Here is a 23,312-nt window from a genome sequence, read left to right as displayed (position 1 = left end):
AACTCTTTTCTCTCCTTTCACAATAACTCATTCTGCGATACAGAAATCAGTATTGTACACTACGACTTCAACATGGCTCCAGGCGCACAAACTGTACTCAACTTCCGTCCTCCCTCACCCGAAATTGGTTCCAAAGCCGACTTTGTCCCACCTACCATATCCTTTCTACAAGGCAAATGGTACATCACACACTCGACTCTTCCCATGTGGAAATCGAATAGAAACGTCACAGTCACCTACACGCCCCTTCCAAACAATGGCGATGTCCTGGATGACCTCGTCGAGTACCAACCTCTGAAGTCGGATAAGCAGAAAAAGTTGGAAGGCTACGATACTCCTGACGCCAATGTCAGCGCCTCGTACAGTTGGCGTGGCAGAGGCTTATTGAAACTGATCACCAGCCACTGGCAAGTTCTTGGGTATGGCGACGAAGATGATGGTTGGATCGTTACCTACTTCTCAAAGACCCTGTTCACCCCAGCTGGTCTCGATATCTACTCTCGACGCAAAGGCGGTCTTTCCGAGGGACTACTGCTTCGAATCCGGAACGATCTGAGGAAGATCAATGACGAGAACATCAAGATACTGGCAGCGTGTATGTTTGCCGTTCGTCACGACTGGGAAAAATGAAGATGAAGATGAAACTACATATCATGCGATTCACGATTTATGACGAGACAAGGCGCAATTGGAATCTTCAGCGCTGTAATACCATCCACCATCAAGCAACTCTTGTTCCATGCGTGCCCATTTCTGGACCTTTCCTCCGTCGGTCGTCTTCAGATCCAAATCGGCGAGTTTGACGTCTACCAAGTCTACACCACCGCCTTCGTCCCGTCTCCGCAGAACCAGAAAAACACTGCAGTCTCTCAATGCCATGGCCAAACCAAAGTCTTTCCCAGCAGGGGTTTGAAAGTCCTCCAACCCCACCGATCTATGCGCTTGCTGGAGCGCCTTCAGATGTGACAACACAGGCTGGACTTTTGCCTTAAATGTGGCCGCAAATGCCTGAACACCTTCTTGCATTGGCCAGATGTTAGCCAGGGCGCCCTCGAGAATGTTACCCGATTCGAGAAGATCCATTGGACAGAACCCGGAATCACCTCGACCCTGACGCAATTTTGTTCTTCTGCGCATTGCATTCAACGCACAAGTTCGGCAGTTTCGTGCATCTCTGGGTGCGCTGGGACTCTGCACCAACCACTTTGGCTTGAATTCGACCAACCAATCGATTCCTGGACCATGGAGATTGGGCATCAAGATGCCATATTGTTCCTCTTCATAAGGCGGCAGATAGACGTGCCGTCTGTGATGGTGCCTGATCTTCCAATTCGGCCTGCTTTGTGCGTTGACGTCGTTAATCGACAGAGCGGATAGATCTACACTGTCCATTTCCACCAGCTCTCGATTCGCAGCTTCAATCATCTCTGGGTTCAACTCATACAGTGCCTGCTCCATGAGTAGAGCCTCGTGCCCGGCAAACAATGGTACTATGCGCTCTCTGAAGTCAGACATGGTCTGAACAGCCGGTTTTGTGGAGGGCAAATCCTTGCGCAAACGCATAACGTAGCAGTGAGAATGCGCTTGCAGTGGTGCAGGCGATGTCACCGACACGCTGTATATGATGTTGGCGGCGCCTTCGGCCAGGTAATGCAGTTCGAGACTGGCACCACCAAGAGCCGAAGGGCGGCTTGGTAACGATTGGTGTTCCGTCGTCATAGTTCTCGGTGTAGCACCATCTGACGAGTAAAGCTGTTGACAATAGTGGTGCTGGTAGAAGATGATCCCCAAACTCCTTGATTGAGGCTGTCTCTTGAGATCCTTTTCTATCCGAAGTTGTCGACTCTAGACCTTGCCATACTTGATTTGCCTGTTCCCAAAGCCACCCCACCAACTAAGGACAGTGTGAAGCGAACCTACGTCGTAAAACGAATGTGTGAATTCTAGAGAATCATGTCGGAAAGTGAACGTGAGTTTTGACGTACAAAAAGTTATGAGGTTTGAGAAGCAGAAGCGGCCAGAGTTGAAGTTATCAAGCGATTTGTTTCTCCACAGTCGATCGTTCTTGGAGAGACGACGCCGGACATGGAATGACATCTCCTTGGGTACGGTACGTTCCTCCGCCATCACGGCGTCTACAATGTCCTCGAGCAAACAATTGTCGATACTTTGATCTCCACATAGTCGACGGTCTGATACTGCATCATTGATCTCAGTAGGGAGGGACATCCGAATCAATTCGCAGACTACGCCTTCTGGTCCGCCTGCGGTACACGACGACAAGGAGACACAAGTCCCCAGTATCGACTTACAAGACCTCTCAGTTAGCCCCTCCAAGTACATCTCAAAACAGCCCAGTGAGAAATTGAGAGTCTGTGAACAGCATCGAAGGTATCTATTCACGGAGAGAAGTACTATCTACTTCCTTCTGTGCGTTGCCCTCAATACTCGACAAATCCAAGCCCAGTCCCGCTAGCCTGACCCTCTCCCCAGCACTGCGTCACGGTCACAGCACGGTTGCAGCACTAGCAACAATGTCCCAACCGTCAACCCTAACGACCGACCTCAAGCCACACCTTGCCCTCATCACCGGCGCCACAGGCGGCATTGGCAAAGCGACAAGTCTCGCCCTCGCACGCCTAGGCTGCTCAATAGCAGTACACTACAACAGCGCCGCGGACACTGCGCGCGAACTCGTCGAACAACTTCAGCACCTCGGCGTAAAGGCATCGGCATTCCAAGCAGATCTGAGTTCATACGATGCCGCACGCAAATTGCACGCCGATGTCGTCCGCGAGATGGGCAAGCCGACGATCCTGTTCAACAACGCTGGGTTGACGATGGGAAAGAGTGGTGTCAAAGAGGTAAGTCTCCCACCAAAAAGTGTTCGGTGGTCACCCATAGCATACCTAGGTACACTCTTCTGACCGCTCGCCACGCGAGTTGTAGATCACAGATATTTCGATCGAGGAATTTGAGCAGACGTGGCGCGCCAACTGTGGGACTGCTTTCCTCCTCACACAGCTTTGCATACCGGATATGGTGGAGAAGGGATGGGGACGTGTGATTTTCTGCTCCAGCGTCGCTGGGTTCACGGGCGGTGTTGTTGGTCCACATTATGCGTACGTCTTTCCTCCCCTTTCCATCCCTGGTACGTGGTGTCTGGTTGGCCGAAATCTTGACTGTTTGTTCTGTTGCTAGATCCTCCAAATCCGCAATGCATGGCCTGATACATTGGTTGGCTGGGGCTTATGGCAAGAAAGGCATCACTGTCAACGGTGTGGCGCCGGCCCTGATCGAGGAGACGAAAATGCTGCCTGGAAGTAATGCCGAACTTGCTGCGAGTATGTGCTGACATCCACCTACTGGGCGACCGAGTGACTGACAACACAACTTGCATAGGAATCCCGATTGGTAGACTCGGCAAGCCCGAGGAAATCGCTGAGACGGTCGTCTGGATGGTCAAGACCGGGTATGTGCATAACAAGGTCATTGCTGTTGATGGTGGGTGGTTCATACAGTAGCCACGGATGCGCCTCAGATATGTTGGTGATGAGAAATACTCGATACCGCAAGCAATGCAAGGTGTATCGGTTCAACCGCCTCCCTCCTTCTTCTTCCTGGCCTCTTCTTCTCTCTCCTTCTTTCGCTGGAGATACCTCTCTTTAGCACCCATCTTGTCAGCCTCCGTGACCTTACTCTTAGTCTTGTCTTGTATTGCGTTCTCTTCTTCCTGGTCCGCCTCAGTCTGTTTCGCAAGCATCTCCTCAACCTGTCGTTCCACCATCCGTGACTGTCTTTCGCGCTGGGCGTGTCGTGCATCTTGCGCCTTGGAAGACTTCCGGTACTCCTCGGGACGAGCTGTGTCTTGTTTCTTCGCGTCTTGCTCCTTGCCAGGTTTCTTCGGAGCGGAGTTCAGCCCGGCAGAAAGGAGCTGTCTCTTGTCGACAACTTCTCCGTCGTCATTTACAACGACTCTCGTTCCCTGCTCGTTCAATTCTTCCGCGATCTTCGCTTCAGATTTCTCTTCTTCAATCTCTGCCTCCTCTGTTGACCCGCTCTCTTTCTTCTTTGCGGCTTGTTCTTCTGCTTCCTGGATCATGCGCATCCTCTCCTCGTCCTTCTGTAACATCTGTTTATGAAATGCCGTCATACCACCGCCCTTTCTTCGCCGCTCTTCTTCGATTTCCTCACGCTTCTTCTCTTCCTCTGCTAACAGTCTTACTTCCTCTTGCTGCTTCTTGTATGCTTCGGTCACGAACTTTTCTTTGTCTGCAAACTCATCGCCTTCAGCCTCTCTTTCTCGTTGTAACAGTTTCTCCCGCGCCCGTAGTTGGTCTCGTTTGCGAACCTCGGCACTTTGCAGCAGCGAGCCGATATACTTGGGTCCTGACGCTTCTTCCTTGGTCGACTTCTTCTCTTTGGCCGCGTGGAACGTGTCGTATACGGCGTCATAGTCGTAGACCGATTTGTCTATAGTCGAGGCTTCCTTATCATGCAGTTTCGCACTTCGCAGTGCAGAAAGGTTGGTGTACTTGTCGGCACCATTTCCTGGCGCCGCAGGTTTTCCCTTCGCAGTTTGTAGCCCATATTGTTGAGGTGTGTCTTGAGAAGGCTCGTCAGCATCGTCATCGTCGAAGGCGCTCAGAGGTCGGAGAGGCTTGGAGGATTTCTTTGCGCCATATTGTGGTGGAGGGACGGTCTGTGAGGTCTCCTCCTCCTCGTCGAAGAAGCCTTTTCGCTTTTGTGGAGGTTTGACACCACCAGACTGCGGCTTGCCAGCCTTCAGTCCGAAAGCAAGGGCAGGCATCCTCAATCAGTTAATATACGGTCGAAGAGTCGACGGAACAGAGCGATGTATGAAATTTGGCTGCAGAGTAGTCATCACGTGACGGTATGCACAAGGCTGAAGCTAGCCTGATCAGATATTCTCTGCTGGTCCGTTTCCGGCGTCCATCTCAGCCTCGTCCGACATCTAGTCTCCCACGATATCTCTCACGTTCACAGATATATGCCAACAAACACGAATTTCACGACGCTGTCCGCGACAGACGTACCCAGGCTGAGCTGAAGTCGCCTGTGCCATCATCACCATTGCAACATGTCATACTACTTCGTCATCATCTCCCCAACCGACACGCCGCTCTTCGAATTAACGTTCGGCACCTCCAAAGCTGGCGGCGATGGCGTCGCTCGATTTCGCAACGGCGAAACATCGCGGTACATGAACCAATTCGTCGTGCACGCCGCCCTAGACGTTGTCGATGAAGTCCAATGGTTAAGTCCGAACATGTGGCTCAAGGTTATCGATAACTACGCCCCGACAAACTCACACATCAGCTGCTTTATCACGGGGACGAACGTGCGATTCATGCTTCTTCACCAACCTTCCGCCATGACCAACGCATCCGCTGGGAATCGCGCCTCGACTATATCCGCGACATCGATTCCTCAGAACCCGACCAGCCCTCAGACCGAGGAGGCTATTCGCCAGTTCATGACCGAGGTTTTCGAAGTGTGGGTCAAGACGTTGATGAACCCCTTTTACAGTGTCGGGAAACCTATCAAGAGTCCCGTGTTCAGACAACGAGTCACTGCTGCTGGCCGAAAGTGGTTATAGTTGTGCTTCGACCACGTATCCTTTGTGTGGCTATTGTTTGCGGTCGTCGATTTCAAACAAAGGAAGGCAAGCCCCCATTTTAGCAAATCTGATGCGCGGCCAACCACAAATTACTCATTATCCATGGCCCTGATTGAGCGACAGTTGGAACAGATTCCCTCAGTGTCGAGCATTGGACTTCACAATCCCGGCTCAAGCAGCTCATTTGGCCTCGTCCGCGTCGAGTCAGCTTCAGCGGCATATGCTGTCCGCCACAGCATATACTCGAACATAAGGCCCCGCGGATCCATCAAACTTAAGGAGTAAATGCGACTACATCCTTGTCGCCGCTCAAAAGCTTACATCACCATTTCAGACGACATCGAGCCGTGCGATTTCAGGAAGAACCTGCTCCAAATATCATCCACGAAACCATGGCCCCCATATATCTCCACCCCAGATCCTACGCCCCGTCCATCATCCGCCGCTCAGCAGCCAACTACCTCGACTGGCCCTTATGGGCGCAGATCCTGCTTCCAGTCCTCGCAGTCACCCTCTGGGTTCCTGCATACTTTGTCGTCGAACTCGTCAAGGACTTCTCCTGCTTTCGTTCAAGGGAAGACTAAAATGCACAGCGATAGAGTATATTTTCAGGGACTCAAAAGCGAGTCAGGTCGTCCGAGTTGGGTAAGTCCTCCAGGGCCGATAAAAGATCCTTAGGATTGTACGGTTACCACTGGCAGGGCTGCACAAAGGGCTGGAGGAAAGTTCTTCAGATTCTTTTGTACCGAAACCTCCAAGATAGCCACCCGTTGAAGGGGCTACCCATAGCGGTCTCTTCTTTCATGACCAGAAAAGGCCTGGGTTCTCAAATTGAAACCCCATTTTGCCTTCTCCAAACGACATTTGTAAAACAGACATGTTACCGCTCACTAAGACAATGGCGCAAAACCCGCTTCAAAATCGTATACTTTGTTCATTACGGCCGTCAAATCATTGAACATCCAACCACTCTCAACAATGATGCCAGACATCCTCAAAACAACCAGAAAGCCCCGCCAGGACAGCATTTCGTTCCTGCCCAGGCTTTTGGGAGGGTATCTTGCTTTTGACGCAAAGAGCTGATCCATCCGCATTGCTGGTGCAACATCGAACAGGACTCAGCTTGTAGAAGCCCGTGCGACGTCAACCGCGACTAATCCTCCACAAAACGTGCAAGTAACACAGACATGAACAGAATTTCCTCCAGCTTCGGCAATGTCATACTCAGACTCTCCGAACAAAATGCAAACACCAATACATCCCGCCTGCAACTTCCCAATCAGATTGAAAATAGTGCCACCCATCGAAGCTCAATTGTACTTTTAGAGTGTTTGAGACTTTTAATTCGACGTTTGAAAGTCGGTCTCTAGCAAAAGACAACTGCTCCAAAGGCATAGCAAAAGGGAAGGAACGCAGAACAGTCCGAAACCCGTATGGCTCTTGGACGCGAAAAAGAATCGCCGAGATCACCTGCCCCAGTATCGGTAATCCCGGTATTCAGGACGACAGCTCAGAAGATAGTGAGAAGAAGAGAATGAGAACGAAGGTGCGCGCCGGCTGCGCAAAGTGGAGTCCGGCTCGTGCACTTCAGGCCCCTGCGATGTCCTCGTATCCTTTGTAGTCCACACTCTGGCGGCGGGTGGTATATTCATAGCTTTGTCGACTGACACTCGGGGCTCGACTGGGTTGTCTGCTCGATCTGACACTTGGTATCCTGTCTTCCGCATAAGAAGCGCCAGAAGGCCGTCGCGATGCGTGAGTAGGATCGCGCTCTTTACCTCTGCTGGAGATGCCGCTTGATAAGCTCTTTCTCGATTCGCGACTGTTGATACTTGGAGCACGGTCAATCGCCTTCTGCTCTTTGACATGCTGTTGTCCTTCGGCGCTGACAGACAGGACGAGGCCATTGACATTGATGCTGAGAGGACGGCCTTTCTCCATATAGTCCTTTGGAATGCTCATATTAAGTCCGCCTGGGAGAGTAATGCTTGTCCTCGTGCCGCTTGTATGACTTCTACCACGTCCAGACGAATCCTTGGAGGAAGACTGGAGACTTTTGTGACTGTAACTGCTGCCAGTCTCGGACTTGGAGCTCGTGTTTCCCTTGTTGAGATTGCGGAGGGCTTCAGCAGTCAGTTCACTCGAGGTCTTGCTCCTGCGGCGAATGTACTCTTCAACGTCGTCCGCTTTCTGCTCCAACGGCACTGTAGCCAGTGTACTCCGACGAGGTGCTTCATGGACTTTGCTCGAAGCCACTTTCGTTGTTGCGTTCGGTGTAGTATAGTTTCGCGCTAAGCCGGGTCGATCGCGGCTATCAATGTAGCCTGGTCCTCGGTATGAAGACGGAGGAAGCGATGGAGGCTCTCGTCTATCCTTGGTGCCAGCAGGAGGACCGCGAGACTTGGGCACGTCAACGTGTTCGTCATCGTAGTGATCTGATTCATAACGACGCTCACGTACAGGCGGCTCTGAGGGGTGGTATGTTTTTGCCCTTCTATTGCTCGGCCTACGAACAAGAACAATCTCGGGTTGTTGCTGCTTCAATGGAGGTGGAGGTGGCGGTGGCATAGCAATTCGGTCACTCTCAACGGTGCGAACTGATTGCCGTGAGGCGAGTATAGGCCGGCTTTCTCTCGGTGAATCTCTTTCTAGCCTTGCGGTGGTGCCATCAGGATAGCTCTGTCTGATGACTGGGTCGCCATAGGTGCTCGATCGTCTCACTGGACTAGGTCGACGACTTCCTCGACTGGGAGGACGATCCATCGGATGAGGCGCATCGACGTATTGCGGGAACTGTTGATAGCTAAAGGAGCTGCCTGGTAACGGTGATGTCGGAGTGTATGAGTAAGTTGGGGGATTGAATGACACTGTTGGTGTGACTGGAGTTGCCCATCCAGGTGAGGCGACGACCGGCGTGCCATAAATAGCCGGAGTGAAGTAGTGCGCGGGTGGCTGGTGTGCTGAAGCCATGCTTATGGGTCTAGGCTGCCTCTCTAAAGACGGTCGTCGTGGACGACTCGATAGCGCGGCATCGTCTCTGACGCCTCTCGGTGCGCTTTGTCTGACCGAATCAGGAGATGATGGTGAAGGAGCGAATTTTGATGTCCGGGACCTTTCTTGTTGGATGTCGATGTGCTCGCCGTAATGATCGCAAACTTGACAGGTACCCCACTTATGGACGATGGCTCTGGCCTTGGCCGGTCGTGGTTCAGCATTGAGGTCCTTGTCATCTCGAGAAGATGACTGTCGACGTGTTGAAGGCTTTGCGGGAGCGCTTTGGGGGTTACCATAAGGCTGTCGCTCCCTCTCTGGTATGGCCGTATCGAGTTTCAAATCGAGCATCTTCCTCCGGCTTCGACCTGTTGATTCACTGACTAAAGTGTCTGCTCGACTAGCATAGCCTGAGTCAATGGCATCGCCTGAAATTCTCTGTTCACGCGACCTGATAGTCAATTCTTGCTGAGGTCGCTTAATGGCCACATTGGCTGTTGTTCGAGAACCAGGGAGAGCTGTTTGGGCATCATCATCCCAATCCTCAACACTAGCTACACGAGGTTGACGACGGCCAGTCTCTGGCATGAGCGCGGTATTCGCGATAATCAATGACCGAAGACTGCAAGGGTAAGTTGGATGTACTGTGTAGAGCAGATCCCAGTGAGGAATGTGGTCCTTGAGGTGGACGGTTCAGCGGGGTAAAGAGTTGCCAGGGTTATGGTATCTCTTTCTCCAGGCTTATCCACCGCCCAGAATGGATTGACGATTAGCGTGGAGTACTTTTGGCACGGGTGAAAAGTCCAGGCGCGGCTCGCGGCTGCTGGCTCGTTCCGGGCAGTCTCTGCGTGGGCTGTGGCTACCCCGTTGCTTTGCTTCTTTCTTGCCCGTGACGACAATATTGTCGCTGTCCTGTAGAATGTTGGGTTTGCGGGATATACTTGATTTTCCCTATATTCCCAATTTTCAATCGTGCTCGTCGTGATGGGCGGCCATGCCGCGTGGATATCTCGCTCAATGGACCCAGGTCACTTCATGCTCTGCGCTTTTCTGGTTGTCTTGTGATTGAGCCGATGAATTGCAGCTTTTGTGTTCCGCATCCGACGTTGTGTCAATATGCTCGTAGATGATCTGCACGATTCCGGTCGCACGGCACGCTGTGCTTCGGTCGATGCAATGCGTTCAGCAGCGCAAGAAGGCTCAATCGCGATCGTATTCTTCTGAGGTCGATGTGACTGACATGGTATCGTAGAGAATCTCGATTTGTTTGTCAATTGTCCGCGTACGAGAATGAAGGAGAAGCGCAGATACTTGGAAATGCGAAAAGGACACTTCGTGTGGAGAGATGCTGGTGTGCGCCAGAGGACGAGAGAGTGTGGAAAACGAGAGAAGCTCGAATGCGTCTATGCTAATTCTCGTTGAACACTTAGGAAAAAGTCACTCTCATCAACGCCACCACGCGTTAAGTCCAGGCAGGCGACGCGGACAGATTGAACCAGATGGAAAGTTGAGTGGCAGACAAGTCCTGCCTGGTGGTGACTGCAGTATGACGAACGGTAGAGGTTGGAGAGAGCAATAGTCGTCAACTACTCGCAGGAAGCAGGGTTCGGTGGAAGTTGAACATCCCGCTACTGGCGAGACCGACCATTTCCTGCGTGAGAAGCTAATGGTGAGATTGTGTTAGAGCCAACCGGTATGCCATTAGCTGCGTGATATGCGGGCTGGTGTATGTTGCTGCCTTGTGAATGGACAATACAGGCCAATTGAAGCCAGACGCTTCTTCTTCGCGAGTAAGACTTTGCAGGCTCCAGACTCCAGAGAAGGCACCTGCAGGAAGGAAATCTTCATCAACACCCGCTTCGCCAATTGATGACAAGTGCCCAGAAGCAAGGGGCCATCACTCATCGCCGTCTGGCATTCCTATCTCACCCCATTCTGCTTAAACGTCAGAAGCGTGCGGTTTTGATGGATGGTGGCCAGTACAATTTCCAGGCTTACAAGAATAAGCAACTGTGGCCTTGGACAGCGTCACGCCTGCGTCGTTGTTGGCCTCAGCATCCCAGCATGCTCCAGGTTTCACGAAACGTGGAGTTATGGTGTATGGTGTTTGGACAGTGGAGCATGTTGTGATACAGCATTGCTGATGCCACTCTGGTTGAAAGAACAATGCGGGGTGGCTGCCTGCATGCATGTTCATGGTATTGAGACAATGCCTATAGAGGATGCCCCTACATTGTTCGCTTCGAAATGGTCATGCGAGACCTTCATAACACGGAGAGATCTTTAATTCTTTATGTGCTGTCTATGGGTCTGGATCGGTGTATATCGAATCAGATGCACCACCCATTGCAAACACCCACAGCAGTCTCAATATCTTACACTTTCTCCTTTCATTCGGCTCGTAACCAAACATTCTCACCCATCAAAAGCCGCGGCCTTTCCTCCTCAAACCCAGGTGGTGGCACGAGTAATAAAGCTCCATCCATGGCCGCCCAATGCACTGTGACGTTGAAAGCATAACCCTCCCCTGACTAATATCTAGTCCGTACAGGTGCATGAACTGCCGCCAGCCTCGAGAGTGCCCTAGGAGCACATCATCCGGTTTGCCAACCCCATGGAGAATCGGATCAAGCTCGGATTAATCATTTTCGGCTGGACAAAGTCCGGATGGACCCAAGTCGATCAGTCAACTAATATCCCTGTCGCTTTCTGCTTCTTGACCATGGTCGGAGCCATGCGGCTGTACGTGGTGCAGCAATGCATTCCGACTTTTCCCGCTGCAAATCCTGATCATACCCGTAATGACGCTATTATCGCCTCGTTATGCTGTCGACATCCGGCGTGTTACATGCGCTGCACCGGTGTTAGGCCGAGCAGAGTCATGCCATTCCACAAGACCTGTCGAGCAGCTTCGTATAATGCCAGACGAGCTTTCTGCAATTCGGGCTCGCTTCCTACGACTTGCAGATGGTCATAACTTGAACTCAGAGCATGAGCCATTTTGAATAGATATGTCAGCAACGTCGATGGCTCGCGGGTCTTGAGCGTATTGAGCACCACATCAGGGTATTGCGCCAGCGCTCTGGCTAGGTTGATAGCATGGCTTTCTTGCAGCAATGACAGGTCAGCCGAACCCAATGCACTCAAGTCTGCATTGGCTTTGCGTTCGATCGAGCACAATCGTGCATGCGCATATTGCAGGTATGGGCCTGTGTCTCCCTCGAATGCAGTCATCTGGTTGATGTTGAATTCATAACCGTTCCGAACCTTGCCTGTCAGATCTTGCACCATGATGGCAGTGATGGCAAGAATGTCCGCCACAGCATCTGGGTCTTCCAGAGCATTGTACTTGTTTTCGTTCTTCATCATTGTCTCAAGCATCGTGTCCTTGACCGTCTGGATGATATCGTCCAGGAACTTCACCGTGCCTTTGCGCGTGCTCATACCTTTGACCATGCCAAAAGAGATATGCTCACACTTTTCGGCTACATCTTTATGACCACTGATATCGGTTGTTTTGAATAGTTGTGCGACATGCTCATTCTGCTGATCAGCAACAACATAGATCATCTTGTCAAAGTGGTACTGGTCGTGGCGCTCCAGGATCGCAGCCAGATCTCGCGTCAGATACAGAGGAGTGCCATCTCTCCGCACAATGATGGCTTTGTTCAACTTTTTGGCTCCAAATTTGGAAAAGTCTATCAGCAGAGCACCATCTGACTCCTCTGCGATATTCTTTGCCAGAAGATTGTCGAGGACTTTCTTGATGTTTTCTGCTTTCACTTGCGATTCGCCCGAATACACGTCGAATTCGATATTTAGTCGTGCATAGGTCTTCTGGTATTTGCCAATACTCATGTCTCGGAATTTCTGCCACAGAGCAAGCGCCTCCGGATCTCCATCTTCCATGCTCTTGAAATATTTCCGAGCCTTTTCGTCCTCACTCTCCTCAACAAGGGGTGTGAGCTTCTGTTCCAGTTCAGTGACGTCTTCTCCCTTGGCCTTCTTTTCCTTGATCTCCTTCTTCAACTCATTGATAGGTTCGTCCTGCGCGCTCTTGATCTTGTTTATCTGCACATAAACCTGGAAAAGATGTGCAATAGAGTTCTTGTCCAGCTCCTCTTGGCTTCCGAACTGTTTGAAGCCGTTGGCCAATAGACCGTATTGCTTGCCCCAGTCTCCCAGGTAGTTCATCCTTATGACCTCCCACCCCATAATGGTGTACAGCTTCGCAAGAAAGCCTCCGATGATCGTACTTCGGAGATGGCCAGCATGGAACTCCTTTGCGATGTTTGGCGACGAGAATTCCACAATGACCCTCTTTTGGCCTTTCGAGGGATCCGACGGGTCTTTCAGGCCTGAAACTGGATTGGTGCCGTATGCTGTCTTACTCGTCAGAATTTCGGGGATGAGCGTCTTGAGCAGGTGCTCTGGTTTGAAAAAGAATGACACAAATGGGCCATTGGCTATCAGGGTCACCAGTGTATCAACCGAGGTTGGGAAAGATTCAGCGATCTCTTTGGCCAGATCCTGAGGTGGCTTTCCTTTGACTCGCAAGGCGGCCACTGGCAAGTTTAGATCTCCTTTATCCAAAGTGGTTGCCCATAGTAGCAACGGAACAAGTTCAGAATCCTTTCGATTCAGAATCGGTGCTAGCCTCTCTGCAATGTGGTGACGATAAAAGTCGACGGGATTCTTTGCTTTGGCCATCTGCCCAATTGACAGAGATGTGAACCCTTCACTAATCTCTGCCGCCATGTTGTACTTTGCCGCAGAGACAATCGAGAAGCGTTGACACTGCTGATTTGGGACTTTGAGACCTTTGTTGGTGACACTCCTCCAATTGGATCGAGATTGACTTGGCTTCGGAGGACAGCGGTGATCTCGGTGATGGCTCCCTAAGGCTATGCGCTTACGAACCAGGTTACCAGCAGACTTGAGAGGAGAAGAAATGGAAGCAGGACGAGCACAAAAGGACATTGGACATTCTTTTCACAGAGTCATCTTTTCTGATAGTCCGCGAACAGGTTTGAACCAATTGAAAAGTTGGAGCGGAGTGCTTGGCAAAAATATCAAAGGCAGCGACTGGCCATTTTTAAAGCGGCCGGAGATCTCGTTCATTTGCCTTCACTTCATGACTGTTTATCACCACTTCTGCGACGCCAGGCTAATGACTTCTGCGGTGCTTTTGATGTTGTTGGAAAAGATATGCATTTGGCCAAACTACCCCAACCATGTCCGCGGAGTCGACCGCTCCCTTGAAGTCCGAAAGCGTCGATGATGGTGGCGGATGTGAACACAGGTCGAAGCGGTTTCGCTTCAAATCCAGAAGGGAGGATGACCCTCGCAGCGATGAGGACTTGAGAGGACACAAACGAAGCCGAGGCCACGAGTCGTCGCATCAAAGTAGAAAACGTCACAAGTCCTCGAGGCATGCACGGAGCGAGTCACCCTCGCGACATCACTCGAGCTATCTCTCTTCAGACCAAGCCTTTCGAGAGTCATTATTCGACGCACTTGGGGATGATGAAGGAGCTGCGTTCTGGCAAGGCGTCTATGGACAGCCAATACACAACTACCCGGACACTTACGAAGACGAAGAGACAGGCCAACTCGAGCGTATGACCGAAGAAGAGTATGCACAATTCGTCCGCCGCAAAATGTGGGAAAAGAGCTGGGAAGGTATAGAAGCCGCCCGAGAGGAGCAGAAACGGGAGCGGGAGCGTGAAAAGCAAAAGAGGCGTGAAGAGGAGACAAAGAGTAATGCGCAAAGCCAGGGGCCAAAAGACGACTACATTTTCGATATTGAGATCGAAGCCAGCCTTCGCCGAGGTGAGAAGCGAAAAGACCGGAAAAGATGGCAAGCTTTGTGGCAGGGCTATCTGGAGCGATGGGAGGAATTACAAGGACTTGCCCAGCATCGTCAGAAGATGGATGAAGATGTTGAGCAGCTCTTCCTCCGCAATAACATCGCGTGGCCGGTTGAGTCAGGTAAGCGCAAAGATGTCGTCAAGGACGAGGTTGAGCGTTTTGTCAAAAGGGGCACGGCCACAGCAGAGAATGGCGTTGCGAGTCAGGAATTGTTTGTCAACGCCGTCAAAAGCGAACGCGTAAGGTGGCATCCAGACAAGATTCAGCAACGGTACGGGTTCATGGATATCGACGAAAATACACTCAAAGGGGTCACTGCTGTGTTTCAGATATTCGACACATTGTGGAGCGACCTGCGAAATAAGGCAGAATAAGTCTGCGGTTGGCAATGCTTCCATAGGTGGTGAAGACGATGTGTTCAACCTTGTCAGGAAATGCAGGCTACAATGACACTCATACCTTACAAGAAACAAACATCAACTCTGCACATTTCCAAGTCCTCTAATCGCCTGGGCAGGCAAAGCTTCACAAGGTCTTGGCGAAAAGATGACGATGGAGTGATCCCTGTGATTGAGACCTTTCCTTTTTTACTTCATCCTCACTCCTTCCCCTTCTGCTGAGGCAGTCACTCATTCTTCGATACTTCATTCCCCTCACTCATTCTGCGTCGCCGCTTCTCTTGCCACTCGTTTCAAGAGTTGTAGCCGGGATGGTCGCAATTACCACAAGCCTGTGCTTGACGGCCGTTGTCACCTTGAGTTGCTTAAGGAGAACTGAAGCTGCTCGAAGATTCGATCGACGCAGTGACCTTGACGATGTGCCTCCTGTGAACGTCTCCACCTCAGGATGGACAGTACCTCTTCACGGAGGCACGACATGTGACTTGAATGGGACTTGTGAGCGATTTTCAATGGCTCTCACAGACAGCTCGCTAAGATCTTCCTAGGTACGGACTCACTTACCGCTCCGCCTGGGAACAAACCCCTTCAATACCTTGCGGTGGCTCGTGGGGTCTACACCTGGACCTGCACAGGCGGTGGTCCATCAGAGAAGCCCGTCTTCCAGTCTCAGTCGACTCAACTCTACAACGCGGCACCTCTTGTCACTCAACTTGCCAGCGAGGCTGCCTTCCATGCATTGATTCCACAATTGTGTGACTACGACTATGCTCAACTCGAAAACTCGACTCTCGAATGCATGGGAACAATAGGGACAATCAACAACACGGCAATCGTCACTCTTTTCGAGATCGCCACTTTCGCTGCAACCTCGTTCGAATCAATATTGGCTCCAAACGACCCCGAATACAACGGCCCATGGGGTCATTCGATCAGCCCGAGGAAATCATGGGATGTCTATCGTGTGGAAGTTGCTGGGGGCGCTCCGCCACTATGTGGAAGCGAAGAACTTGAATATTCGAGTGACTATGCGGCGGAATACTGGTTCTTCCATGCCGGAAGGGAAGACCTATGGGCGGATATCAACGTCAATATCACATCAGGGAGGACAACTGAAGAGATTTGAGAAACTGGTGGAGATGAGAGGAGCTACGGGAAAAGCAATGGGCATCCGGGACCTTGAGAAACACAAGCAGGAGATGAAAAGCAAGATGACGGATTTCATCAAGATGGGTGAAGCATTCAAGTCTGCAAGATGATCATACGATTTGAGGATGCTTGCAAGCTCGAGGCCAAAAAGACCGGAACATTCCATTATGAGCTTATGAATACTAGAACTTGGGCTTGCTTATCGCGAACCTTGTTGAGGATGATGATGATAATACCATGATGAGACCGTCAATTCATTTCCTTTGTTGCAGGTCCATACCAGGTAGATGGTGGTCAGTACGTAGCTGGGATATGTCTCGTTTCCGTCTCGATACACTAGAGACTGCCGCCGTTATAGTGGAGATTATCTACGAGGTATCCTTCAGTTATAGCTAGCCCCCAGTGATTTTGATGGAGTCTCCAGCTCCAACCCCGCCAAGCCGAAGGATAGGCTCCTGCAAACAGTAACACAAGCGAGCGCCGTCATAGGCAGCCAGTCGCAGGCTCACTAGCCTAAGCCGCAGTCCCCTCCCTCTTCCACCTCTTTCCCCAGTCTATCACACGAGGCCTTGAAGCCATACCAACACCGACCACTCATCCACACTTGCCATCACAATTTCGAATTCTACTCACATCCTACAACCGACGCCACTCTTCACATACCATTCGAATTGACAGGACACTGCTCGACGCCCTCGAATCTCCCTGTGATAGTCAAATCACTCTGATCATCATCTGTCCTGGTTGTCAGTCTCTTAGTCCAACACCGGAGATGCTTCACCACCAATGCAGCGATTATTGGTGAAGCAAATTCCTCATCGCAGCGCATTACCCTGAAGTCCGAGACTTCTCTCTCTTGTTGGAATCTAAAGTCCGGCCTCTGGTCTCTTAACCCATCCCACATAGTCCATCATGGCCTCCGCAATCAACGATGACGAACTGTCAATATCTCTACCCCAGAACGAACATACTAAGTCGAGACCTACCTTACCTTCGATTGCGTCTCCTCCAGCGCGACAAAACCTGAGCCAGACACCCATAGCGGAATCTCCGGGCACCGTTCGAGCCATGAACCGGCTACATCAGTACACCTTTGTGCGCAATATTGGTGAAGGCTCATTTGGTAAAGTCAAGCTGGCAAGGCATAAGGTCACTGGTCAGGAGGTGGCGATGAAGACAATCAACCGGCGTAAGTTGATCAGTCGGGATATGGCTGGTCGCATCGAGCGCGAGATCCAGTACCTACAACTGCTTCGTCATCCACATATCATCAAGCTGTACACTGTTATCACGACCAAAACCGACATATACATGGTGCTGGAGTACGTTCCAATGGAGTTATTTGACTACATAGTCAAGCATGGCAGACTTGGAGAGGCGAAGGCTCGAAAGCTATTTCAACAGATCATTTGCGCTGTCGAATACTGTCATCGACACAAGATTGTGCACCGAGATCTGAAGCCGGAGAACCTTCTACTTGACAAGAACATGAATGTCAAGATTGCCGACTTTGGTTTGAGCAACATCATGACGGACGGGAACTTCCTGAAGACGAGCTGTGGGAGTCCGAATTATGCAGCACCCGAGGTTATTGGTGGGAAGCTATATGCCGGTCCCGAAGTCGACGTTTGGTCCTGCGGTGTCATTCTCTACGTCTTTCTTGTCGGCAGACTTCCCTTTGACGACGAGTTCATCCCTGCTCTGTTCAAGAAAATCCAGGCGGGCACTTTTCATATCCCCTCACAGACGCCCCCTGGTGCTGTCAACTTGATCAAGCGATGCTTACAAGTGCACCCGGTCCACCGCATCACAATCCCAGAGATCCGACAGGACGAGTGGTTCAACAAAGATCTTCCTCCGTATTTGCTCGATCCAGTCGAAGAGTTCCTCGATACCGGCGTTGATTCTTCAAAGGCGATCGATCCGCGGCAACTTGCACCTGGAAAGCCGGCTGACGTCGTGGAAAGAATCCACGAGCAAGTGATCGGTAAGCTCGGACGGACGATGGGTTATGCCAAAGAGGATGTCAAGGACGCCCTAAGCAAAGACGAACCGAGCGCCATCAAAGACGCGTATCTCATTGTGAGAGAAAACCAGTTGATGGTTGAAGCTCCAGAATTCCGGACACAGAATCCTGAGCTGGAATCGTTTATGGCATCGTCTCCTCCCGTTGAGCCTAATTTTCCTAACTTCCCCAATCACCCCGGGTCGCCGCTGGGCAACGGGCGCAGGTTTGGAGACGATGTGAAACCTCTCACACCAACTCGAGGAGACGTTCACCGCACGAGCCGCACGTTATCAGACACCCCAGCACCATTGAAGGAAGAAGAGAAACCCAGGATATCGAACGTCCGTGTATTAAACACGTCGCTCCCTCACGTGCATGAGGAGCTTTTACAGATCAGAGACAAGGCAAAGGCAAGAGGCGAAGATCCCGATTCGATTCTACATCCATCCCAAGATCCAGACAAGGATGAAAATGAAAGTCCCATCCCTGAAGAAATCAAGGACGACAAAGGCAATCCTATCTACAGATCTAAAGAGGAACAAGAGGCTACTTCGAGAGCATTAAAGCCCCATTCCAGATCTGTGACGTCGATGAACACTCTACGAGAACAGAAGCAGCGCCCGGAAGGAATGACGACCATGTCTCAAGAGGAGAAGCGCCAAGCTGCCTCGGCCTCAAAATCAAAACCTCGAAAATGGCAATTCGGCATTCGCTCCCGGAATGCACCCTATGAGGCCATGAAGTGCCTCTACTCTGCGCTTAAGGCCATGGGCGCTGAGTGGGAGGTTAATCCCTGGCTTAAATTGCCACCAGGGGAAGAAGGTGAAGAAGAGAAGGACCCTGGTCCAGCATTTCCGATTGACCTGGCACCTGGCGAGCGTCATGTTGTTCTGCAACAAAAGTGCTCATTTGTCACTGAAGACTATTACATCCCTCGGGATCCTTACAACATCCGAGCACGCCTTCTCAAACACGGCATGTTGATGCCTGGAGAAGCACCGTCCATCTCTGCACATAGTTCTGCTGTCAGCTTGCCGACTGAAGCTCAAAATCAGCTGAAGAAGCACATCGAACAGCTCGGTGGATATGCGTCAGACGACGTGGCCAAGGCTTTGGGAATGAGAATCGATGCCAACAATGAGTCCGCCAAGATCAAATCTCCCGTTGGAAGTGTGCAAAGCACGAGAACTAACACAGGACTTAGCGAGCAAAGTAGTCAAGGCCAGGAGGCATTCTCAGGGCCAGGGCAAATCGTCAGCAGAACTGACAGCTTATCCACCCTCAATAAGAAAATCCCCAGTGAGAATATCGGAGTGTGGGTGTTCATTGATATCCAACTGTACACCCTCGAGAGTGGGACATATGTGGTCGATTTCAAATGCGACGGATATCAGAACGTCATTTGGCACGATAACAAGAAGGACAGGAGCAAGACCCCTAACACCAGCAGTACAGTCACTAGTCCAACGACCAGCCGACCGACAAGCGGATTCGGCGAAGTCAGTCAAGGGAGCTATGAGAATTGGGACGATGAAGCATCAGAGGGGTATTGGAAACCGGTCAGCAAGCGGTACAAGAACGTGGAGAAGGAGATCTCCAGTCCATATCCATACCTCGATGTGGCCAGTGACTTGGTTGCTCAACTGGTAAGTTTGAGTGCCAGAATGTGATGGAAATCGATCCTAACCGATGTTCACAGTGGGGTGGTGGTGCTTGATTGTTACAACAGACTCGGAGCATGTAGGATTGATGCTAGGGTCATGATGTTTTCGGCGCGATGGGAGCTTGAAGATTCGGTTAAGGGTCAGCAAGGCCTAGGTACACCCCTTCTCATCATAATGGGAAAATGTCCACGTCGAATGGGCAAGGTGGACGATGAGGTCTAGCAGCGTGGAAGCGTATGTACGAAATGTTAGCATGGGAAACCTAGTGAGGCCAATCTCTGAATGGAATGACAAGATTCAAACAACCTCTGTCTGTTCTTGACTACCTACCTAGGTATTAATGTAATACTTTGGAAGTACATTCATTCTGTCACCAATGTCTCGTACTTGTGGTTGGCTCGGGTAAACTTACCTAGACAGCTTACGACATCCGACACGACGCCATTGCTTCCTCGAACCTCGTCTCATTCCTCATCAACATCAAATACTTGACTACCGCCAGGAAACTGCTTTAGATTCTCAACAGGTCGTCCCGGGAATGTGAATCAGCAGTCATACCTTCATCTTCCAAACTCTGGGAGTGCTGCTGCCCGGTTTTGACCCTTTCTAGACGAGCTTGAAACCACCAGGTCACCATGGGCCTCATATCCAAGCTGAGATCCTGGTCTCATGAGCTTACTCCGTATTTCATCTATCTCCTCTTCGTGGCCACACTTGGTCCCCTTCTCTTCGGCTACCATCTGGTTCGTCTACTCTTCTTGTCATAACATGACTGAAACTGACCTCACAATTCAGGCCGAGCTCAACGCGCCCCAAGACGTAATCACCTGCACGAAAAGGTCGACCGATATCTCAACATTTACCAGTCTACCGCAATGCATACCCATGAATTCGACACAGATCGGCCTCGTGTCCTCGATCTTCACACTGGGCGGGCTTGTGGGCGCGCTCTTTTCCGGGTTTCTCGCCGCAAAGTATGGACGATTGCTCGTCATGCGTGTCAACACTCTGCTCCTTGCAGTCGGCCCCATCGTTGAAGCTCTGGCGCCCAATTTAGGCTTGCTTGCTGTGGGTCGTTTGGTGTCTGGCATCGGTGCCGGTGTGTCTGTCGTGGTTGTGCCCATCTACATCTCGGAGATCGCGCCGCCTAAGGAGAGAGGATTCTTTGGAGCCTTCACTCAGATCATGACGAACATGGGCATCTTCATCACACAATTGCTCGGTTACTTTTTGAGCCACGGGCAGATGTGGCGCGTGATTCTCGCTGTGGCAGGGGCTATCGGCGTCCTGCAACTCCTCGGCTTGTTGTTCTCGGTCGACAGTCCCACATGGCAGGCCGACCATGGCGACGCGAGAGAGGCCAAGGCCAACCTGAAACGAATTCGTGGTCACAAGGCCGATATCTCAGAGGAAGTAGCCGTTTGGAGAGTTCACGATGATGGGAATGTAGATGGTAATAGTCCCATCCCGTTATTCCTCCTTGCCTTTGCTACAGAAAACTAATATGCTGAATGCAGAAGAGCAAACCCCACTCGTGGACGAGGACCAGACCGCTGTACAGCGCGTCAAGCAAGAGGCCGTTGGTATCATTAGCGTCCTGCGCGACTCGACCCACAACCGCGCCATCCTCGCTGTCGTTCTCGTCATGATGGCTCAACAACTCTGCGGCATCAACAGCATCATCATGTACGGTGTGTCCCTGCTCGCTGACCTCCTAGCCAGCAATTCCGCCCTCCTCAACATCTTGGTCAGCATTCTCAATGTTGTCGCCACGACGGCTTTCGCGCCGCTCGCCGACATCTTGGGCAGGAAAATCTGCATCCTCGCGTCGATTGCCGGCATGGGCGTGTCATCGATCATGCTCGCCGTAGGTATCCGTTCGTCTATTCCAGTGTTATCGGCCATCTCGGTGCTCCTCTTCGTGGCCAGCTTCGCGTTCGGTCTAGGTCCTGTCCCGTTCATACTCGCTAATGAACTCGTGGGTCCGGAGGCTGTTGGCGCGACGCAGAGTTGGGCGCTCGCTGCCAATTGGATCTCGACATTTGTTGTCGCGCAATTTTTTCCAATGGTCAATGAGCAGTTGGGCAAGGGCGTGGTATATTTCATTTTCGCTGGAGTGGCGGCTGTGTTCTGGGTCATCGTCTTCTGGTATGTGCCGGAGACGATGGGCAAGCGTGATGCTGATGAGGTTTGGGGGCGAAATACGAGAAGAGAGGATTGAATGAGAGATTATGCTCTACGACAGCATAGCGAAAGCTGGAAAAGTCGCCGTGGTACATTGCGGCTGGCGCGACTTTGGATAGCCCTTGCTAAATGAAAGATCGGATTGCATACATGGGAAAACCAGCGATCAGGCAGTCTGATTGCACTGTATCGAAATTGCCATGGAGGCAGCCTGGTCTTGTTCACGCAGCAATATTGTATGCATACCTTTAATCATTACATACCTGAACGCTACTGATACTTGTCATAGTTTCTGACTTCGCCTCGGCGCTTCTGTTTGCCTCGGCCCGTTAAACCCTACCCTGACCCCGGAGTGCTTCCCCGACCTCCCCCGGAGCGATTCATCAAGGTCTCGGAGAGGCTTCGTCTATATACTTCACAAAACATAAACGCTGGACATAAACTGCTCTGACTTTGAAGGCATACAGTGTCCCCGTAAGTGTTGATTCTACACTGCACGAAGCTTTCGACAACCGCGGACGTCATGACTCGTCAAAAGTTCGTCAAGATCACCCTGTTTTGTCACAAGAGGGCAGACATCAGCGATGAGGAATTCCACCGATACTGGGCCGTCGAACACCCCAAGGAGGTGAAGAAGTGCCGTCCGTTCATGGACAGGGTTTGGCGATACAACCAGGTACTGAAGCCAGTCATCCGTCGTCGTTGAATCAGAGGTACTAAAACTGTCTTTCCACGCAGTACCACATAAGCCCAGAAATGCGAAAAGAAGCGGCCACCATAGGAGGGTCGACCGTCTTAGACTACGACGGTGGTGCAGAATTCTGGGTCAAGGACATCGAAGACTGGAAGGCCATGATCGCCGCGGAGGGCGGTCTCCTAACTCTTGTTGGTGAGTGCTTGCTCAACAATGCATGCCCCCGGGGAATTTGAATGCGGCTACTGCTGACGACTAGCTGCCAGAGGATGAGGCGAAATTTGTCCAGCACCCGCTTGATATCATGTACGGGTACGAGGAGTTGATTGTTGGCGAAGAGATCCCGTTCAACACCAAGCACCGCAATCAGTGATACATCTTGGGCCTTCTACGAGGCATGATAGAGACAAGGCTCTGGACCGCTCACGATGTGGGGGTCTGCTTGGGTGAGGACATGGTACGGATACTGTTTCTTTTAGTGTAACTGTCAATCCTGCAGACGGCCTGTATACCACTGAGAGACGTCACCCAGGCGCACTCAGATCGAAGCGTTCGGAGACACTCCCTAGTGCACCGAACTATAAGACTTTCCTCGGCCCGCGGGCCACTGCTGTCTCACTCGTCCTTGGACTGGAGTAAGTGCTAATCACTGGCAACAGCACTAAGATACGCACGACGCAATACTATTCCCCAAAGGCCCGGAGACAAAGTC

At 51.4% G+C, this 23,312-nt stretch overlaps 13 protein-coding genes across 13 annotated transcripts; 9 read left to right on the top strand and 4 right to left on the bottom strand.

Moving 5' to 3' along the window:
- Position 1: 1 nt before the first annotated feature.
- EDD37DRAFT_372902 (uncharacterized protein) lies at positions 2–645 on the top strand. The gene has a single exon (XM_062811980.1). It carries the CDS (start codon positions 73–75, stop codon positions 628–630), a length of 558 nt encoding a protein of 185 aa, XP_062670888.1. The 5' UTR covers positions 2–72; the 3' UTR covers positions 631–645.
- Positions 646–660: 15 nt separating this feature from the next.
- Positions 661–1,719, bottom strand: EDD37DRAFT_649338 (inositol-pentakisphosphate 2-kinase; the record flags this gene model as incomplete). The annotated part of the gene is made up of 1 exon (XM_062818126.1): positions 661–1,719. One exon carries the CDS (start codon positions 1,717–1,719, stop codon positions 661–663), a length of 1,059 nt encoding a protein of 352 aa, XP_062670887.1.
- Positions 1,720–2,384: 665 nt separating this feature from the next.
- EDD37DRAFT_372905 (3-oxoacyl-reductase) lies at positions 2,385–3,560 on the top strand. Its single transcript, XM_062811981.1, has 4 exons — positions 2,385–2,864; positions 2,950–3,122; positions 3,202–3,344; positions 3,403–3,560. The coding sequence occupies exons 1-4, from the start codon at positions 2,535–2,537 to the stop codon at positions 3,522–3,524; spliced, it is 768 nt and encodes a 255-aa protein (XP_062670886.1). The 5' UTR covers positions 2,385–2,534; the 3' UTR covers positions 3,525–3,560.
- On the bottom strand, positions 3,313–4,956 carry EDD37DRAFT_373171 (coiled-coil domain-containing protein 55-domain containing protein). Its single transcript, XM_062811986.1, has one exon. The coding sequence runs from the start codon at positions 4,808–4,810 to the stop codon at positions 3,596–3,598; it is 1,215 nt and encodes a 404-aa protein (XP_062670885.1). The 5' UTR covers positions 4,811–4,956; the 3' UTR covers positions 3,313–3,595.
- EDD37DRAFT_373187 (Sedlin) lies at positions 4,956–5,826 on the top strand. The gene has a single exon (XM_062811987.1). The coding sequence runs from the start codon at positions 5,102–5,104 to the stop codon at positions 5,618–5,620; it is 519 nt and encodes a 172-aa protein (XP_062670884.1). The 5' UTR covers positions 4,956–5,101; the 3' UTR covers positions 5,621–5,826.
- EDD37DRAFT_649334 (uncharacterized protein) lies at positions 5,744–6,225 on the top strand (the record flags this gene model as incomplete). Its single annotated transcript, XM_062818125.1, has 2 exons — positions 5,744–5,922; positions 5,976–6,225. 2 exons carry the CDS (start codon positions 5,744–5,746, stop codon positions 6,223–6,225), a joined length of 429 nt encoding a protein of 142 aa, XP_062670883.1.
- Positions 6,226–6,774: 549 nt separating this feature from the next.
- EDD37DRAFT_373105 (uncharacterized protein) lies at positions 6,775–9,599 on the bottom strand. Its single transcript, XM_062811985.1, has one exon. The coding sequence runs from the start codon at positions 9,218–9,220 to the stop codon at positions 7,229–7,231; it is 1,992 nt and encodes a 663-aa protein (XP_062670882.1). The 5' UTR covers positions 9,221–9,599; the 3' UTR covers positions 6,775–7,228.
- Positions 9,600–11,072: 1,473 nt separating this feature from the next.
- EDD37DRAFT_680226 (arginyl-tRNA synthetase) lies at positions 11,073–13,619 on the bottom strand (the record flags this gene model as incomplete). Its single annotated transcript, XM_062819710.1, has 3 exons — positions 11,073–13,466; positions 13,492–13,536; positions 13,561–13,619. 3 exons carry the CDS (start codon positions 13,617–13,619, stop codon positions 11,477–11,479), a joined length of 2,094 nt encoding a protein of 697 aa, XP_062670881.1. The 3' UTR covers positions 11,073–11,476.
- Positions 13,620–13,746: 127 nt separating this feature from the next.
- EDD37DRAFT_372867 (uncharacterized protein) lies at positions 13,747–15,045 on the top strand. Its single transcript, XM_062811978.1, has one exon. It carries the CDS (start codon positions 13,867–13,869, stop codon positions 14,875–14,877), a length of 1,011 nt encoding a protein of 336 aa, XP_062670880.1. The 5' UTR covers positions 13,747–13,866; the 3' UTR covers positions 14,878–15,045.
- EDD37DRAFT_372895 (uncharacterized protein) lies at positions 14,980–16,157 on the top strand. The gene is made up of 2 exons (XM_062811979.1): positions 14,980–15,399; positions 15,450–16,157. The coding sequence occupies exons 1-2, from the start codon at positions 15,213–15,215 to the stop codon at positions 16,025–16,027; spliced, it is 765 nt and encodes a 254-aa protein (XP_062670879.1). The 5' UTR covers positions 14,980–15,212; the 3' UTR covers positions 16,028–16,157.
- A 439-nt stretch (positions 16,158–16,596) lies between these two features.
- EDD37DRAFT_628573 (carbon catabolite derepressing protein kinase Snf1) lies at positions 16,597–20,031 on the top strand. The gene is made up of 2 exons (XM_062816441.1): positions 16,597–19,704; positions 19,758–20,031. The coding sequence occupies exons 1-2, from the start codon at positions 16,963–16,965 to the stop codon at positions 19,773–19,775; spliced, it is 2,760 nt and encodes a 919-aa protein (XP_062670878.1). The 5' UTR covers positions 16,597–16,962; the 3' UTR covers positions 19,776–20,031.
- Positions 20,032–20,357: 326 nt separating this feature from the next.
- EDD37DRAFT_563369 (MFS transporter, SP family, solute carrier family 2, member 2) lies at positions 20,358–21,943 on the top strand (the record flags this gene model as incomplete). Its single annotated transcript, XM_062813963.1, has 3 exons — positions 20,358–20,465; positions 20,518–21,150; positions 21,173–21,943. The coding sequence occupies 3 exons, from the start codon at positions 20,358–20,360 to the stop codon at positions 21,941–21,943; spliced, it is 1,512 nt and encodes a 503-aa protein (XP_062670877.1).
- A 486-nt stretch (positions 21,944–22,429) lies between these two features.
- On the top strand, positions 22,430–22,973 carry EDD37DRAFT_649327 (uncharacterized protein; the record flags this gene model as incomplete). Its single annotated transcript, XM_062818124.1, has 3 exons — positions 22,430–22,582; positions 22,645–22,795; positions 22,867–22,973. 3 exons carry the CDS (start codon positions 22,430–22,432, stop codon positions 22,971–22,973), a joined length of 411 nt encoding a protein of 136 aa, XP_062670876.1.
- Between the last annotated feature and the right edge of the window lie 339 nt (positions 22,974–23,312).

The sequence above is a fragment of the Exophiala viscosa genome (genome assembly GCF_022695815.1).
Source record: "Exophiala viscosa unplaced genomic scaffold EDD37scaffold_4, whole genome shotgun sequence".
Classification (NCBI taxonomy): domain Eukaryota; kingdom Fungi; phylum Ascomycota; class Eurotiomycetes; order Chaetothyriales; family Herpotrichiellaceae; genus Exophiala; species Exophiala viscosa.
Note: the sequence above shows the minus strand (reverse complement) of the source record. Positions and strands in the feature narration are given on the sequence as shown.

Coding starts and splice junctions, on each gene's coding strand:
- EDD37DRAFT_372902 (XM_062811980.1), top strand. CDS start 73: ATGGCTCCAGGCGCACAAACTGTACTCAACTTCCGTCCTCCCTCACCC.
- EDD37DRAFT_372905 (XM_062811981.1), top strand. CDS start 2,535: ATGTCCCAACCGTCAACCCTAACGACCGACCTCAAGCCACACCTTGCC. Junction 2,865..2,949: donor GAAAGAGTGGTGTCAAAGAG/GTAAGTCTCCCA, acceptor CGCGAGTTGTAG/ATCACAGATATTTCGATCGA. Junction 3,345..3,402: donor TAATGCCGAACTTGCTGCGA/GTATGTGCTGAC, acceptor CAACTTGCATAG/GAATCCCGATTGGTAGACTC.
- EDD37DRAFT_373171 (XM_062811986.1), bottom strand. CDS start 4,810: ATGCCTGCCCTTGCTTTCGGACTGAAGGCTGGCAAGCCGCAGTCTGGT.
- EDD37DRAFT_373187 (XM_062811987.1), top strand. CDS start 5,102: ATGTCATACTACTTCGTCATCATCTCCCCAACCGACACGCCGCTCTTC.
- EDD37DRAFT_373105 (XM_062811985.1), bottom strand. CDS start 9,220: ATGCCAGAGACTGGCCGTCGTCAACCTCGTGTAGCTAGTGTTGAGGAT.
- EDD37DRAFT_372867 (XM_062811978.1), top strand. CDS start 13,867: ATGTCCGCGGAGTCGACCGCTCCCTTGAAGTCCGAAAGCGTCGATGAT.
- EDD37DRAFT_372895 (XM_062811979.1), top strand. CDS start 15,213: ATGGTCGCAATTACCACAAGCCTGTGCTTGACGGCCGTTGTCACCTTG. Junction 15,400..15,449: donor ATGTGACTTGAATGGGACTT/GTGAGCGATTTT, acceptor AGATCTTCCTAG/GTACGGACTCACTTACCGCT.
- EDD37DRAFT_628573 (XM_062816441.1), top strand. CDS start 16,963: ATGGCCTCCGCAATCAACGATGACGAACTGTCAATATCTCTACCCCAG.